Source organism: Bicyclus anynana, chromosome 5, assembly GCF_947172395.1.
Source record: "Bicyclus anynana chromosome 5, ilBicAnyn1.1, whole genome shotgun sequence".
In the NCBI taxonomy this organism is placed as follows: domain Eukaryota; kingdom Metazoa; phylum Arthropoda; class Insecta; order Lepidoptera; family Nymphalidae; genus Bicyclus; species Bicyclus anynana.
Window position 1 is genome coordinate 8,607,099 of NC_069087.1, and position 19,933 is coordinate 8,627,031.

Consider the following 19,933-nt stretch of genomic DNA (forward strand, 5'->3'; position numbering starts at 1 on the left):
CCATATTCTGTTGAGCGCGAATCTCCTCTCAGAATGAGAGGAGTAAGGCCTTAGTCCACCACGCTGGTGGACTAAGGATTGGCAGACTTCACACACGTAGTGAAATAAGAAAATTCTCAAGTATTGCAGGTTCCCTCACAATGTTTTTCCTACTGAACTTCCCATTAAGAATATCTTAATAAAAATATATCCTAATAGAATAACTTTTTCTTGTGGAACTCCCCGATATTCTTGAACATCATGATATGCGTCGAACAAACTAAACCACGAATAATGCAGGTCCACAACCAATTCAATATAACTTATCTAGATCATACGAGTACAAGGGATCGCAGCATATACATAATTATGTGCTTTATGATACGAGTATCTATCAATATGTATGCACCTGTTGAAGCGAACGCAAGGCCGCGCCGGCCTTTTAGCAACTTGACGGGCCTCGGCTAAATGTCGCCGGCGTGTTAAAAAATAACTATAAAGAAAAACATAAAAAAATGAAAATTTTGTTAAAATCTTGTTATATGCACGACCTCGTTGACTCGGTTGTGTATACGTCGTCTTACGATTGAGTGGCGGATTTTTAGCATATTAATAATTAAATAAATATAATTTATTATTAACGGATTCGACAGGTAGAATTGTAGACAAATACCGAACTTTAAATTACCTAAACCGAGAATTACTGAACCATTATTCTTTTCATTTAATCAAAAATTAGGGGCCGTTATGATTTATATGTGGTTATATGCGAAAAACCAAAAATACAATAAATTTATTTCATTCAAAAATGAAAATCGATCGCAGTGTAACTTATTATTATAAAATACATATATCAATCTAAATATCCAAAGATTCACGTTAAGCACAAAAAATTGCAAAATCAGTCCAAATGTTTGGGAAGTTATACACACCACATTCAACATATATACACAAGAACTTAGAAACATAGATAATAGGTGTCAAAGCACAAGAATAATACACCTACCTATCCACTTTTTTCAAAGATGTAGGTAATATTAAATAGGTACCTACTTGAAAAGAAAATTTGTTATATGTTAACAACGCATAATTTCATACTCACTTAATTATGTTGATGTACATTAAAATATTTTTCCTCTCTAGTGAATAAGCGAATATTTTAAAATTTTAATGCGTCGAGTCATGATATTTGAAGTGACAGAATCATGCTTTTCTTACGTAATATTCGTACATAAGCAAATACATATTCTGCATATAGGTGTATTTTCTACTTTTTTACAACTTCTCGGTTCATTACATAATGAGTAGGAATACGTAATATCGATTTAAGTAGGTAATTAGGTATAATACCCGTGTGAAGGTATGACAAGACGTACGACGAGAGCCGTACGCTTATATTCAGTATGAATTTGCATATCTCGATTACGATGATGGTTTTCGAGAGATTTTCGTTATAAAAGGAGATGGTCCAAAATTGTATGGAGTCCAGGTCCAGTCCATTGTACCCTGGCGGAAATAAAAGAAGATATTATTTTTAACTATTTTTTATTATACAAATCTACGAATTTACTTTAATTCTTTCGAAGTAATATTCATTATCTCCCAAGAAATGCAACATTAATAAGGGTATTAATGGCGGGTAAATGACGTTTTCAATGCATTAATCGATTTGTCAACTGTCATGTCATAGTTGCTCTATGGGCGCCATCTTGATATAACTTAAAAACTTGGTGTTTTATTTTATTTATTTCTTTCTGTTTAGTTAGATTTATTTACTTAAATAAATTTTAATAAATTCCTTGTATTTTTAAATTTTAATGATACGGGGTACAAGAGTGGACCTGAAACGGACCATCCCCTTTCAAGTAAAACATTATGCCTCGTTTGCCCAATGCTACTCTGGTGATATTCAAAACAAACGACACATACCTAAGGAAATTATTACCTAGAGAAATTATTTGCATATTCCTTTCAACAATTTTCTTAATGATAGCAGAATTTCAATATGCTACATATATTTCGGTTACGTGAAACGCAGTTTTCAATTACAGAGTTATTCCGGGATAAAAAAGTAGATTATATGTACATGCTGCTACATAGTCTCCTCTATATCTCAGTGATAGACCCATGTCAATCGGTACAGCCGTTCCAGGAATTAAGCCCGGACAAACAGAAAGGTAGACGAAAATTTGAAAACGTTTGTATTTTACTATCATCTGTTTCGTGTAAATAGTATAAGTACATGAGAAAACAGTTATTTTGTTACAGAGAGACACTTAATTTTTATTTATATGATGATGTATTGATGGAAGACACATCTTTATGGCCAACATATGATCTCATATCGGAATACATAGCACATACTAGAAATTAGAATGCGAGTAGATCAAGATGTCTAAACTAACTCGTACTAGAGAATTAACTTTATCAAGTGTCAAATCGAATGGTATATACGTAACCACTACAGCACTATTGACGTGAGCCAATGAAGCCAAGGATTACAAGATACACAGATACAAAGAGTGAGTTTGAAGAATAATAAAGAATTCTTTGTCGCTATTTAGTTTACATGCACGGATGGATGGGCACAAATTGACTGTTTCATTGTCAGCTGTAGGTAGGCTTTTGTGCTTAGATGGACATTGTGTTTGAGTGTCATCTGCTATTTGTGGGTTTGGAATGGCCTAAATATACTTATTTGTCTGTTTGAAATTACGTATGCGTTCTAAATAAACAACAATAAATAATTAGGATAAGTAGTTCTATTTAATTTGCATATCTATCCTCTAAGGAATGCGCTCTACCATACATCAATAGATCTGATAGATTAAAATATCTTTCATATCTCTCTACTACGATAATTAATTTTTTGAAAGGACTCATTTATTAAAAAGATCGAACGACAGATCACGAGGTTTTTGTATGTACTAGTTCAGTTCAATCGTGTATCATATTTCAGGACTTTGGACTTCCGTGTCAACACAAACAAGCAAGGACGTCCAAAGCCCTGGATCTCAGCGAGCAGGTTAAGGCGTCGATCTCGATTCTTAAAACTAGGTTAGAAACGAGCCCTTGGTAGTACAATTAAATCTAAATACATACCTAATATTATATCATAAAATTATAAATGCGTAAGTTTGGATGGATGTATGTGACTCAATAATAACAGTACATATGGAAAAAAAATACCAAAATTAAAGAATTAGCAATTGTGCTGCTTTTTATCCCCCATAATAACGGGATCCATACAAGAAAACCGGCTGCCTATCATTTAACGCAGTCCAGCTCAATGATATTAGTCGTTGGTCCAGCTAGAAATGCAATGTGAATTATCTTTTTCCGATTGTGTATGAGGTCTTTAATGGGCCCACAGTTGGTCGAGCACAGAAGCTCTGCGATACAATAAGCATAGTGGTACCTACGGCCGAGGTAGACAGCAACGGCCGCCAGTAGCAGCAACACCAGCAGCGCTGCGAGGGCGGCGCAGCAGCCGCGGCAGGAGCGGCTGAGCTTGCGCCGCGTGAACCGGATGTCGCTGCTCACCGACATGGTGGACTCCGGCGGCCGGTGCGAGCGGCACCGGCGCTGCCCGCTCCGTGACCAGCCATAACCGAGCTGGAAACGAATTTTCCCTTTTAATTTTTTTAAAGTAATATGGACCAAATATGGTCGATATTTTCCGTTACCCTCTAATATAACTAAGCGAAAAATTTGTGCTATGGATGCGACAAAAGTACGAGCCATTTAACTGCGGAAATATTGAGGCTTCAATTATCTTTTCAATAAATCTATAGGTATAAGAATTATCTCGTATCACGGTTTTTGGCGTTGCATACCTCCTAGAAAAGGCTAGTCCGATTTTAATGATATTTTTGTAGATACAGTCATAATGTATTTGGTCCATATGAAAATAGATCGTCAATTTTACACCCCATTTTTACCCGAAGGCTACATACTAAGATCTTAGCCAATTTTCAAAATATAAAATTCTAAATTAATTCAAGTCCTCGAACCAAGGAGTCTTGCCCTATAAACTCTTGAGAGGTGGCTAAATTAACAGGGTGAAACTAGCTACAGCTTTTCTGTTCGGTGAGTGGTATAAAATATCCGACTGAATTTGTTGTTAACTTCTTTTTCGAAGTAAAGTCTGTTTGTAATAGACTTGTTATATATTTGTATTAATAAGAAATTAAGTAATCAGTAGAATTGGATTACCTAAAAATCTAAACAGAGATGCCTCTGTTACATAGGCATAGTCGTAGTTAGGAGCGTACCTCCTAGCACACAGTTGTATAACTGTGTGCTAGGCGGTACGCGGAGTGTAAAGTTGTGTGCTACAAAGCAATACAATGCTCTATTATCATTATTATTACATTATAATAGAGTAAGATAAGTGGAAAAAGGAAAGACCGAACAATGGGCTAATATATTATCTACAATTACTAAATTAATCTCGTCCGCATAACGTTTTGTAGCTACTTTAAAACTTATAGCAAACTGATAGCTGTAAAACATTATACATATAGGTACTTAGAAGACGCTGATAGCTGTATGCGTTCTGAGAAATATTCCCCGAGAGCGTGTCTCAAGTTACTTAAAAGTAAAACCACATTTCTAAGCGACATGTCTGTCCATCATTTTCGATCAATCTTTACATGACACTTGACAAAAACACAAAATACGGTGAGAAAATGAATCAGTAGGTATATATTTCGGTAACAACAGGCGAGTTTCTTGGAAACGTATTTTGTATCAACTACTGCGGTGAACGACCCTGAAGTCAGATTTCATTTCTTACCCCTTTCCCATTACCGCAATATCACTCTGTACATTGTAATTCAAAGTAAGTATTGAGTACCTACCTATTACTCTACAACTTTCTAGGCTAAGTACTAATCGTACTATAATTGTGTTACTATTGTTTATTGACTAGGTAACAATAAATTAGTAAGCAAATGTCCCGCAGCGGGAGGCTTGATTTTTTTTTTATAAGTTTTTAATAGTGATTTGTATATTTTATGTATAACATTGATAAAAATTTAAAAAAGAAGGAGAAATAAATAAATGAGAGAGAAAAAAAAATAGTAAATAGAATTAGATGTAGAAAAATCTACCTATAATTAAGCTAAGCTAAATATTTATTTTTATATTAAATTATTTCGTAATCTGACAAATTGATCCATGCGTCAGGTGACCCAAGAGCTGGCGCTTATTTGGCCCAAAGGTTGCCTTCCCACCCAGAGGGGTACCTTGCCTATGGGTGAACAATTAGGTGGTGTATATTTCTTATAATTATTTTATTTATTATAAATTTAAACTTAGTATACTGTTGATTAGTAGTTTTAATTTATATTGATTTAATTGAAGAAAGATATTTAAAATCAATTGATAATTCTTTTTTGTAATCTAGAAATTAAATATAGATTATATATTTCCATACAAATATTTCTATTATTAAATTACCCACATAACACAAAGTCGAAATTCACTTTAACTTGTTTATATAAACGAACGATGAGTTTAGAAAAGAAAGCGAAATGCCGTTAAAAATTTAATTAAGTAGGACATCGTAAAAATATTGTGAAATAAGGACGACACCAATGGACCGGTTTCGTTTAGTTGTTTATATTATGTAGGCTTAGGTATTTGCCGTATATGCTTAATCAATACTAGCAGACGCCCGCAGCTTTGTTTCCATGAACGCACATCATGAAACGTATGTACGGTTGAAAGTATATGTTTATATCTTGCTTCAAGTAAGTTTAATTTGTGAGCTTTAGCTGTGAAATAGAAACACGGCTAAAGCTCACGTGATAGAATGTCGAAGTATGCCCGACTAGTTTCGAACCCATACGGGGCCCTTAGTCATATGCTGATTCTTGCAACGCGGCACGATCCAAATTACTCGTAATATACTCATGATAGTTTAAATTCTAAAAATTCTTTAACAAAGAAAAGATTCATAAAGCCCAACTTAGAAACTCCTGCTTTTTGGAAGTCGATAAAAATATACGTGAATAACAGACAACAGTTAAATAATTAATAGGCTTTTGCGGTAATATATTGCGTCCTCGAAATTTACTGTAAATGTATCTAATGTTCATCGTTAGATATTTAATAAGTACTAGCCGACACTTGTACTTGTAATACCTACCTATGAGATGAGGGGAATAAAATAAAATAAAATATAGTCTATGACACTCACAAGTGACGTGGATTTCTGTAAAACTGTTACATATTTATAAAAATACAAAAATAAACTAAAAAGATATATACGCTTGCAATGTTAAGGTGGTTTACACGCTATTGAAACGGAAATATTATTAGCCGAGTACGGAGTATCTATTATTTTTAATTAACCACATTAGTAAGCTGTTTCGGTAATTAGTTTTCTTCGCTATTTATCTTGAGCGAACTGTCGACGTGCGATTGAAGTCATGCTTCATCTCTTTTGTTTGCTTACGTAATATGAACAGCGTAATTCTTTTCTTTGTGGCTATTACAAGCGAACATTTTCAGTGGATCATTACGTGTTTTAGTACTTTCTGACTGAGAGCAAACTGCAACCAGAGACAACCATAACGTTTTTATGTAAGTTATACGTAAGTAAGAGCTTCCGTAAAACGAAATCATGTGAACTGCGATTCTCTTTTTATGGGAACGTAGTTCGAAACCAAGCGGAATACCTTTTCATAACAGAAATCAGAAAAAGACTTATTTTTTTTAACACTTCAACTTGAGGATTGCATAAAAACATATAAAACAATGCCTTTGGCATTTGATGTAATATATAACATTAATATAATTTTGATAAATAGTTTATGAAATACCAAACATTAAGTACTTAGTACAATCGCCGAGATAGCGTATAACCCACTAATGAAAATAAAATACAATAAATTGAGATATTTTTCAATGATTTGCTATTACACCTACGCGGAAAAGGGGTGGTAGGTGTTGTAGAATGTAAAACACGAATAGCGTAGGGTCGTAGGGAATATAAATATGTATTAATTAGGTATTATTGTACCTATATCATTTATGCACTACATACCAAGCAAATAGCTAAAAAACGTATTGCGTAAATAATTCACTTGCTAGTTTTTATCCATTTGTTACAGTATACCTACATTATTTACCCAATATACACATTGGGCGAACAAAACGTGTCGTAATGAAAAGCTTATATCGATATTCCGTAATAAATTACATTTAGTAGATCGGCAGCAGGGCGTTACAAATGCCAGTCGTTCGAAATTGGTCATGTTGCGCCAACCAAGTTCCGAGCAGGTCGACATTCCGAGTGGAAGTAGATGGGCAAGGCAACACTGTAAAAACAACAACAACACGATATGCAACAGCTGTAAAAGTTGAATAAAAAGTAAATCTTCTATTTCTTTAATAAAAAAGGTAACATTAAATAACATGACCAATATTGTCCCTCCAAATACTTAGTTGTAAAGATTATGTTATGAATGGACACGACAGTAGTCAATCAGATGGAGCTAGAACCGACGACCTCTCGGGCTTAATCCTATAATCGTGAAAAGTAATGAGGGTCTCAAACTCTTTACTGAGTAAGTTCGTTATCAGTCGCAATTGGACTTTTTGTAGTTAATGACACCTTAGTAGATAAAGGCATTCGGCGCTGTATTTCTAATCTAAGTAGGTATATCCTCTGTAACGTATTTAATATTCACACACCAATGAAGACAAGAAGCAATTTGTCTTACTCTCCTCATCCCTCTTTAGAGACTTAGGGCACAGTAAAGAGTGCTTAGGGGTTTGAAACACCCGAGCTTGCGTACACTGCTTAGTGTTAAGTTCTTAAACGCTATAGCCAGTCAGCTGGGTCAAATGTGTACCTACATTTCACATGGAAGAGGTTTAGAACTATAGTACTGAGTACTTAAAGCAATAAGTAAATGTTACAATGTAGGGTACATTGTAACAATTACTTATTGCTGTAGTTACTCATTCGTAAAACACGTCGTGATACCGAAAACTATTATCATTAATAGTATATAGGCAGTGGCGCGCACTTCATACATGCATTAAAGTACTGCATACCCTAAGAGATGTTTTTCATGACACAGATTTTCTGTTTGGTTAAGTTTTCTTACTATTGCATACCCTGATCGACAACCATATGCATGCCACTGCCTGTCACGTCATAGGTACCTTCTCTATACAAACACCTGTCACACGCGTAACAAATAAAATACATACATATCAACAAACAAGTGTTGCCATTTAGGTAAGCGTAGAACATCGAACAAAGAGCATACCGATAAGGTATTTGGAGTCAATTCTGTCTCACAATCACACGGCTGCGAGTTAAGGTACTCACAAGGCCAAAAGCAAAGGTCATAGAGATCAGACTGTTCAGAATAACAACTATGATGGCTTGCTATAAGATACTCGTACTAGGACGTTTATTAAATTGAAATAAACCTTATTGCTTTTTAATAGATGCAATGGTCATTAATTAATTTTATCCTTATATTTTGCCTTACAGATGTGAAGTTTGCAACAAAACATTTACCTATAGGTCGTTTAACTTTAATTATTAATTTCAAGAAGGAAAACAGCTACGTAGTTCCCGTTCACCTTTTAATACGGGGATAAAATACAGCCTATGTTACTCGTTGATAATGTAGCTTTCCATTGGTGAATTAATAAAAAAAACTGTTTAGAGCTCAACGCTCAACAAACAAACAAACTCACTAATTGTATTATTGATTTGCATACAATTTTATAACGTTAAATTTATTTAAAATACTTGGAACTTCGTACCAGTAAATTTTCTACAAAGAAGGCAAAGGCATGTGCAAATGATTGCACCTGCCGCCGCGACCTACATCTCCCCACGTTTTTGCTCTGCGCGGAACAAAATGCTAACTTGCAAACTCGGGCGCGGCGCACGCCTCAGCCTTTTCGTCGGTTTCTATTGAGCTCTCCAGCACCGACAATGCGAACGCCCTCACTTTCATTTGGTAGCGTGTTTGAATTGTCACACTACACCTGTAGCTCTAGAATAATAGTCTCTCTCAACTGGGCTGTATGTTTCAAGGTCACCGACAGAACTAAATACATTATTGCATGTAAATTATCTGTACTCGTGTGATGATAGGCGACGTTTTATCCAAGCTTTCTCTTTAAGATCGACCGTAGAAGGAAAGCTCTACCGTTAGATCTATTGATAAATTCATGATATCTTGCTTATCTACATTAGCTAGCATTACTTATTATGATTTTTTCCCAGCACACATTGAGACCATGAGGTTTGAGTTTTGACAACTTTCGAAAAAGCTTTTTTAATATACCGGTGACCTTGAATGCTCGCGATTTCATTGCGGTTTTTGAGTAAGAAGGTTAAATCTAATATATATATATTATCTACTTAAACGTTAAATTTTGAGATTGGCATCGTATTTGAGTGACGATATTCTAACGAAACGATTACAATAGTTTTTCTTACTACGATAACAAAATGTTGTTTTCATAAAGTTGTAAACAAACAAAAGTTACCAACTTAGGGCAACAATAAACCAGAATTGGATGAACAAAGCCTTGAAGGACCTTAATCCGCTCGAAACATTTTATTAGTTATAACTTAAAATCAAAAAATGGTTGAATTGAAGAGATGAACATTCATCTGCCGCGCTCGTGTAATTCAAAAAAATCCCTTTTCGGCTCCCCTACTATATAGCAATTTGTCAGTAGCTGTAACATGTAATGACGATTACGCGCAATACCGGCTTCAAAGAAGCAATTAGAAGCTGGAAGTGGCTATGTGGTGTGGAGCTGATGTGAAAGTTGATATAATTTTTATCATCCGGTTCAAGTGACATTATATTAAGAAGTACTTATGTAAGTCTACCCACTCAACATTATGTATTATAATAAGTAAGAAATCCTTCAACACTATTATTTGGTTATTGAAATTAAAAAATTAAAGTGAAAACACAACGCAGATTCAAAAATTTTTTTTATTTGTTAAAGCCTTAATAGCTCAATTGTAAGAGCGTTCGGACTTATCACCGAGGGGTGGTGGTTTGATATTCACCCCGTTGGGTTTATTGTATAAAAAAAAAACACCGTTATGAAAATACCTTTATGTATTCTTTTTCACAATTTCTGATAAAACTATTTAAGTATTCTTGAAGCAGTAACTTATCCAATTTTAAAATTTCTCCCTCTTACGAGATCTCAGAGTAGCATGTACCTACAAGAATTGCTCGTTTAATATATACTCGTAAGACATAAGTAAATCACCAACATAATATGTATTATGAATCACGTAAGCCTTCAGTTTAATTATTATTTACACTCGAATGTATACGCGGTGAGTGAAGGATGTAATTGGATCGCAGTGGTTGCTCTTGACTAACTGAGATATTTTGTAATATTAGCTGCATTTATGTAGACTAGGTAATTGGGCTACTGTCTCACACACTTGAATAACTTTGCGATTGCGCCGTTCAGTTTATTAGAAACTGGCCGGCGCCTCGCAGTTTCACCCGCGTAGTTCCCGTTGCCGTGAGAATACGGGGATAAAATATAGCTTAAAACACTCACAAATAACGTAGCTTTCAAGTGATAAAAGAATTTATAATCACTTCATTTGATTCAAAGATTACCTCCAACACTACAAACTTAGTAATAATTGTTAATTTAAAAATAATTAATGAGCAGTTAACTTAACTTGGTACCTAATAATAATACCATGAGACTAAATTCCCTAGATTATACATATTTAAAATCCAATTTCGTTAATTTCAAGCACAAGTTTTACAAGAGCTTTTAAAAACTGTGACTATTTGGGCTGTCTCTACTAGCAGTTCAAATGGTAGATTCTACTGAAAATAAGCGACAAGAAACTAAATAGTCATTATTTTTAAAAAGTCATCATTTTAAATAATTTTCTGAAAAGTGGTCAACCACTTTCATAAGCCAAACCGATTACGTCCAAACATCTTCGTCATTCATTTTCATTGAATAGAAGCAGGCATTACTATCCCAACTGTGCCAATTAATGTTCAACTCTACAATGTTCAAATGCAGAAACCTATTTTAACAATTGAAGGTTTTTTTTATTCTCTACAAGTTGGCCCTTGATCTCACCTGATGGTAAGTGATGATGCAATCCAAGATGGAAGCGGGCTAACCTGTTATGGAGAGAATGAAAATCCACACCCCTTTCGGTTTGTACACGACATCGTACCGGAACGCTAAATCGCTTAGCGGTACGTCTTTGCGGTAGGGTGGTAACTAGTCACTAGTATGGAATTGAATCAACCCCTGATGCTCCGGTTTCGGAGTGAATCGTTTTTAGAAGATTTCTGTAGGTCTTGGTGACGTTGTCGCTTGTATTCATCAGTTTTTCGCGGAGAATGTCTACCTAGCAAAATAAATTAATTTTCATTTGAACGCGTCCTAGTAGAATTTTCATTTCCATACGCTTATCTCGATTTACTTGTTAGATAGCAGTAACTACCTTATTGGATCTTCGAGTCCTAGACCTCGCTCACGTCTTTATCTAGTCTTTCTTATCTACATCTGAGATTGCGCGCTTGTCCAAAATAACCGATAAGAAGTGTTTATAAAGCTATGAACAAAAATATCTCGAAAAAGCTGAAATCAGAGACACTTCGATTTTTGATTGGATTTTTGATGCCGTAGAGTAAAATATAACTAAAGTCTTCTTTTACTCTGCTAAAGTTATTTATAAGAGAAGGACACGATAAATTACGTATTTTATTGTGCTTTATTAGAAAGAATGCAATAGGGAACTTGAGCCAACTTATTGTAATAATTGTACAAATTGATTTGTATAGGTTTACATATACATAATATTATATACCTTTAAATTTTGTTTTAAAACAGACGACATTTGCTTTTTGACAGACCGTGAACTTTTAGTTTACCTTGATGTAACATTTCGTAATTTTACATTCAGTGCTAAGATGTAAATGTGATGAATATCATAATGTTCGTCTAGTAGGTAGGTATATAAAATAATAGCAGACGCCCCGCGGTTTCAACCGCGTAGTGCCCATTACCGTGAGAATACGGGGATATAATATAGCCTATGACACTTACAAATGACATGTATTTCTAGTGGTAAATATTTTTCGAAATCGGCTCAGCATATCCAAAGATACACAAGAGACCCCCTACAAGTCCTATAACAAAAAAAGCTTCAGGTACCTCTTTATAATAATAGTAGGTAGTATCCGTCGATTTTCGTACACGTATTCGTAACGTAAACGTAACGTAAGACAAATATATCCATTTAAAAAATAAGATATGGGCTGAGATATTCTTCTAAACATACTCTACCTATACTTACATCTGGCAATGTTAAAACGGATCTAGTTTAGGTATATTTCCTTTGTCGTTACTAATCGAAATTGCTGGAATTTGGGACCACACGCCGGAAAATACATTTCTCATTGAACATTAAACTGAGAATAATGTTTAGAGCACCAATGCTATATTATATTGCTATTTTTCAATTTGAAGAGTATCGCATGTTCGCTAATGAAATTACAGGCACATGAGGGTGAGGCTTAACATTTATAATACCTCGACTAGACAGGTAATACAATACGACTGCACAATGCGAATAGAGCATTGTGACTAAAAGCAAGCCCTGCGGAGTAATTCTTTGTTATAGGCAATTCCACTTTAAAAGTTGAACCTACCAATTCGACAATAAGTTCCTATTGAAAAAATATGTACGAAAATCATGCAGGATATCCTATATAGCTCCAATACTAGATATCCTATAAAGCAAAATAAAAACAAAATTAAATATATATATTTTTTTATTACAAACTTTTTGGAGTTCCTACATCTCTACTCTCTACAGAATACTATAAAACCCGAATACATCACTGAAAACCGCATTAAAATCAAACTAGTAGTTTTGGAGATAAGTGGCAACATTGGTTCCTCTCACCCCAAACGCTTAAACCTTCTTGTGGTTTTACCCGCGTGGTTCCCTTTCCCGTAGAAATACGGTAATTAAATGCAGCCTATAGCACTCAGAAATAGTGTAGCTTCTCAACAGTGAAAAAATTTTTCAAATCTGTTCAGTAGTTTCAAAGCTTATTCGATACAAACAAACAAATAATCAAATCTTTCCCTTTTTAATATTAGTACCAGTACCACCATCCATCCACCTATAAGTGGATACTGTCGTAGGAATAAAAATACTTAAAAAGTGAGAAGATCTTAAGATCTGCAAACTGCAGTATATAAAAAGATAGTCTGACAAGTAGGTAGGTAGTCGTGAATACGTAAATACGCCACAGACCGTCGTGTCGTGGTCAGCGAACTCGCGGCGACCCGGATGGCGGATCACACACGCGCCCGTTAGCTTCCAAGTTGACACACTTCTACTCTCACTTGGTGACATACCAAATCATACTCAAACTTTATCTGCTATCTAACTAATTCTTAAGTGTTCAAATAGTAACATAATCTGACCAGAACTTCAACGTTAACAAGAGCAAAATCATTCCTTTCCTATCTAAAGTCTACCAATTTTAAATATTAGGTCTTGTGATAAGTTTCCTTGTCCGCTTTGTCCGTTTCCAAGTTTTTTCACAAAGCTAGGTAATCAATCTATTTGTACTATACTAATTTTATTTTACTCTCATGTATTTATTTCTCCTTTTGTTAAATTTTAAAAACGTTAATATAAAAACATTAATTATTATAAAGAGGTTTGTGAGGTTGGAAGGGGATAATCTCTGGATTTACTCAACCGATTTTGAAAAATATTTTACCACTAGTAAGCCACGTCATTTATGAGTGCCATGCCAAACCGCGGAGCATAGACTAGTAGCTAAAAGAAAAAGTTACATTTAGCTGATAGTAAGCATTAGGTATAGACAAGACAAATGCACTACTAACTGCAATATTTGTCATCAGCTTCGACAAGTCTTGCTTCAGCTGTTTAGCTGAAGCAAGACTTGTGATTTCAAAACACATTTCTTGAATAGTTCCAACATGACAATAAATACCTACCTATCTCTTACTCTTTATGTGTAAGCCTTTAGGGAATTCAATAACAAGGTCTTGGACTAATTAGAATGATTGAAACGCTCAAAGCAATTGCTTTTCGGTAACAGTTTCATGGTTTGACATACCTTTAGTGCTTTTAGTCCTATACCCAAACCATGCAATAAAGTGTTGTACCTAACTAATTCTCCTCAACTACCTATAGTCTACTGATTATTTTTAATTCTACTTCATTTGTGAGAGGTACATTGAGCCTATGTAAACTCGTACGTATATATAGATAGACCTACATAAGAGGATATATACAACTATAGGATTTAAGAAAAATTACCAAGAAGAAAACCTTTTTCCCTTGTAAATAAATTACAAAATGTATCTGTATAAAATACGTAGGTACATGTAGCAAGCAAATAAAACTTTAAGTAGATTAGGTAAATTGATTTTTGAGGTCTGCTAGTTCATTTTTGATTTCACTGATTGTTACACGTAATGGGCTAATGAAGCCTGTCGAATTTGTGAATTCGCATCGCCGCTGGGCCTGGCGTGACGAACTGACGAGTTAATCTGTAGCTTCGATACTATCAGAGATGCCATGCCAGTCTACAACTAATCCGCGATGACAAAACCAGTTTTTATTATGCGTACCAACTAATGTGTGACTCACGATATACTACGAGAAATACCTATCCAGGAATTTAAAAGCGAATAATGCTAATAAAAGTCTTTATGGTAATTTTCCAATTTACATAAATAAATCTATAAAGAGTTTGTTTGGTTGTCTCAAAAACTACTGGTTCGAATTTAATTTATTAAAAAATTGATTCGCGTTGGACAGTCCATTTATCGAGGAAGGCAATAACTCTTACTCCGACTAATAGAGCAATGGAAAAAATTAGCAAAATTGAGAATATTTCGTCCTTTTGAGAGCTTCCGTTGCCTACCTAAATAGTGAATGTCACGCAAGAATCATGCACATATATATGGCTAAAAATAGGACGTTTTTCTTTAATAGTTCAGAAATAAAAACATTCCAACGAATTGGGGACCACGTTTTTGAAATCGGTTAATAATTGTGTCCTCGTGAACGAAGTTGCGTACATCTGTTAGTATTAATAACATAACACAAGCTACGTAGTCGTATACATTAGGGATATGTGTATTTAGACGTGATTTCTTTGCATAGAAATACAGTAGGTACCACGAATCAACTACTAGTGGCTGGCTCGTAATTTGTATTACTTTTAGATACCAATTGACAAACACAAATCTTATTGTTGACTAGACATCAGAATGGTTTTCATTTCCGCTCTAATAGCGTTCACTTTTTGTAATACGACAAACTCTATGACGCCAATTGAACTACTTTATAATGCTTAGATTCGCGGTTTACAATTGAGTTAATAAATTTTAATCATATCAAATGGCAGAAAATAAATATATGGTTATAATATGTAATATATTTATGAAAAGGTCCTTGTTGAAAATTTTCTAAGAAAGAATTCATTAGAAATCATTTCGTATTGCATAGAGCACGGCGTTCCCCGAGGGGCTGTGTTTTGCCCACTTACACTCCTGTGTTTATGAGCTTTAAGTTTCCGACAAAAGCGGCAAAAAAGATACCGAAATTATTTTATTGTTAATAATATTGTACTTATTAAACACAATTTTTATAATTACATAGTTTCTTGACATAGGTACTCGTATTTTATTATAATAGTTCTAATTAAAATATTTTCAACTGTCTAATAACAAGACTTGAGGTATGACCTTGTCAAATTCATATACCTTTAAAATGTAAATAAAGAAACCGATTAAATTGATTTTTATATCGATAACATACCGAACAGCCTATTATTAACAATACCTACCTAATTAAAACTTAGTAAATGAAATTGAGCAACAAAAATTACTGAACCGAAACTCGCAATAGTAAAATGGATATTTTTTCAACGCATTTCATACTTAGTTAGGTAGGTATCTACTATCTAGTTACAAATACCTACGTAACGTAACGTAACGATACAATATTTTGTAGTCAGTGACGTAGCTTGCTCTGGAAGGGCCCTGTATCAAAATTAGTTTTGGGGCCCTATAGACGAGCGGGAATCCCGAAAATCTCTAACATTTTTTTTGTTCTCCGGGAAGCACCAGATGAAGTAAGATTGTGGATTAAATTGTAAGTATTAATTTTTGCTTTCAAACTTAAAAGGTCCCGTATCATTGATACGACTGATATGGCGGTAGCTAATCAGATCAAAATCGACTCAGCATACTTTATCAATACGTAATACTTTTAGAGTAACTTAATAAAAAATTAGAACAACTTTTCTTAGTTACCTAGCTATTTATACTATTATTATAAAGAGGAAAGATTTGTTTGTATTTTTGTTTGTTTGTTTGCATTGAATACACTCTGAAACTACTGAACCCATTAGATAAATTCTTTCACTGGTGGGAACACTCCCCGCATTCCTACGGAACCACGCGGGGAGTCTGCTAGTAAAATATAAATTGTATACAATAATACCTAATTTTGTATAGGTATTTACACATATGAGCAATGCGCAGTAAGCAAAGATTTCTAGCACACACGGCTAAATAGACTATGTAGGTATGACTATGTATGCATACCTATACTCTATGAAGATCCAATAGGGTCGAAGTACAACAGCACCATAACAAAAATAAATCTCACCTGTTACCTAAATATAATTTATTATTTATATATTATTATTATTTAAATAAAGAATATCATCTATGAAAAGCCGTAGAAAACGACACCAAAATGTAAAAGCGTCCAGCATGAGTTGTTGGAGTTGCCAAGTTGCGTTACCTTTTACTAGGTACCTATACTGTAGAGCAGACTTTAAATAATGTTTTGCTCTATTTATATTACCGTTAAAGTCGTTGTCACGTTATACAAGTGAGAGGGAACGCAAGGACAAGCAACATAAAATCACTTGATCTATGTTTTGAATTTCCTGCTCACGAAGGCATGCATTGCCGGCGCGATGGCATAAAACGAGCAATGTAGATCGTGGTACTGGCCTGCGCAGACGAGGTACTTGAGGATTTATCAAACTATTTATATTTGAATTGATAAAAAATGCTATAAATTAAAGGCTGGCACATATCCAGACAATAATGGATAACGTACCTACTTATAGAACGAGAGCCTGTGAAATACAGACCTTCCTGCAGGCTAATTCACTATTTTTGACGTATATTAGTTTGACTTAAACGAAATTGAGATTCTATTTAACAAATGTCATCCAGTGTCTACAGACAAGTTGTCAACCCTTCGTAGATACATACAGTAGATAGGTGACATTTCTATAGAAATTAAGTTTTTTACAAATACCGCGGGAAACATGGACTGGTGGGAGGCTTCGGCCGTGGCTAATTACCATCCTACCAGCAAAGACGTACCGCCAAGCGATTTAGCGGTCCGGTAGGTACGATGCCGTGTAGAAACCGAAAAGGGTGTGGATTTTCATTCTCCTACTAACAAGTTAGCCTGCTTCCATCTTAGATTGCATCATTACTTACCAGGTGAGATTTTAGTCAAGGGCTAACGTGTAAAGAATAAAAAATAAATCATGGAATTTTAGGATAATTGCTCCATAACCTTCTCTATCTTCCAGTGAAGGTCCCGTTAAAATTAGTGCAGCCGTTACAAAGATTAGCTCAGACAAACAGAAAGAAAGACAGACATTTTAAAAAAAAAAACTTGTTTGTGGTCTGATATCGTGTAAATAACTGTAAGAACTTGAGATACTACAGTTATCTTGAAATCACAGACAGACATTTCAATTTTGATATATATTGATATTAAAAGCTGAAAGTCAGCCCATGCATATAAAGCTCGGGACTGGATATCTCATGTTTTGAGGAAAATATTATACAGAAAATATGTACCTATTATACATACTATTGATCAATTCAGGGTCTCCCTAGTTGCCTGTCGTTCTATATATGCAAGGAAGGTACATGAGTTAACATTTAGCTATTATAAAATGAGGAAAGTATGGGCATTACAGGCATCTTAGTCCATGTCATCCTATATCAATTTACCTATTTATCACAAGAAAAATGTACAGACAGTTATTTGCTTTGTCCGAGCTGACACATACTCATATAATGGCTGTTCAATATTCATTACTCGAAGAATTTTGCACGCTTAATCGATTGCGCTAAGGTTTAGGTACCTACCTATTTTTTTTTTTGTAAAGAAAGAAAAGAAAAATATTACTGAAAAACAATATAACTCCTTCCTACTATCTTTGTATCCAAACTATTTTTTTTAAGGTTCTTGATCTATTCAAGTTAAGCAGGTTTTGTTATTTTATCATCATCATAAAATTATCTTGGGGTAAAGGTAGTGTTTAAACTATACATACAGTTTGTATTACCGAATACGATTAGTCAAGGCAAAAATAACGATAACCGGGTTTAGAGTTGGAGAAAAATTTGTTAATTACACTATCATACAATTAGGGGCCATAGGATCCCGAGTGTGGCCGTGTAGATCAGTAATAAAAATATCTTATATATAAAATTATCATGACACAATGTTCGTTCCCATACTCCTCCGAAACGGCTTGACTGATTCTTATGAAATTTTTTATGCATATTCATAAAATATATATTTTATTTTGTCAGCAAAATCGCGCTCTTCAAAAAAAATGAGCGTTGCCTGTTTGCCTTTATATTCAATGTTATTTATAACATTAAACTAATATATTTTAAAAACCCATGTATTGTATTATATTTAATTACGAGATATTTATTCGATGTAGGAAATATTTCCCTGTTGATTGTCGATCGTAGTTTCCCTGATCCATTAAGAAAAGCACATAAAGTTTCTTATCGAGAGAAAGTGATCATTGTTAAGCAGTTGCGAAGAAACTGTCGCACAACTTAATGAATATCCCATTGATAGATATTTAAAGATCTATTCATAATGAAGGTGAATCACACGCGTGCCAGATATATTAATTATCACGTTACGCTTTGCGGATAATTAAGTACAGTTTCACATCTCACCTCTGACTCCCAGGTGTCTTTCACGGTTCGCGGCTTGCTCTCTTTCATGTTCCCAGCGAACGTCATCCTATAATCGGTCGCACTGCACTGAGTCTTTACAAACTTGTGTCCACCGTCGGTCACTAGACAAAGCTTCGCTAATATGGAACACTGTCGCTTTCTGTTGTCTTTTTGCCGGATGGTCGATGTGTACACATGGTGCGCGGTGTGCGACGCGCGCGCTGCTCTGGCGCGGAGTGAGGCGCCGCGGTAAGGGGCACGCACTACAGTTAACTTTCTCCGCGGCCGCAGACTTCTGTACACCATAAGTTTCGCGCTATCGAAAGTCCCCGCAGCCTTTGCGGTGCGGGTCAAAACACTTTATGGAAACTTAATTACTTATATAGAAACTTGCGACGAATAACATTCCCATTTTCCTCTTGTCGTTTGTGATTTTCTGTTGTACAAATGTTCGTTAACTAAACTATCTAGTTAACATTGACACTTCAATGATGGAAAAGTTAATTAAATAATGTAACATATAAACCATATTAGTAATAATATTACTCAAAAGAAAGAAAGTAAACAATACACGGCAATTTCTGTAAAAAAAACTTATTGGATCAGTTCCAATAAAACTTTCACTGTCAAGAAAGACGAAAGTATTGTTAAGAACTACAATTGTTGTCAATCCTGAACTCTAATGCGTGAAAAAAGACTTGAGGTCAAAACAAATAACATAATGCATTTTTAATGACGCCTTACGTTTATATTAATTATTTTCTAATATTTTTTTTAAAGCTGAACGCTTAAAAAAATATTGTATGCTTATTCACTATGTATCAAGTATTCGGACTACTCCATGATGAAAGCATCTGTGGAAATGTATAGGAAT

At 34.6% G+C, this 19,933-nt stretch overlaps 1 protein-coding gene across 2 annotated transcripts in view; it reads right to left on the minus strand.

The window, feature by feature from the left end:
• The window catches only part of LOC112054846 (atrial natriuretic peptide-converting enzyme), a 32,621-nt gene extending 13,241 nt beyond the window's left edge, over positions 1-19,380 (minus strand). The window contains exons 1-2 of one of the 2 annotated variants that reach the window (XM_052881564.1): positions 19,060-19,380; positions 3,402-3,594 (exon numbers count right to left, since the gene is read on the minus strand). In XM_052881564.1, coding sequence (XP_052737524.1) covers positions 3,402-3,594; positions 19,060-19,365 — 499 coding nt within the window. In that variant the 5' untranslated portion in view covers positions 19,366-19,380. Of the gene's footprint in view, positions 1-3,397; positions 3,595-19,059 lie in introns of those variants that run through there. The other variant, XM_052881565.1, reaches the window with a different exon arrangement.
• Positions 19,381-19,933: the final 553 nt, after the last annotated feature.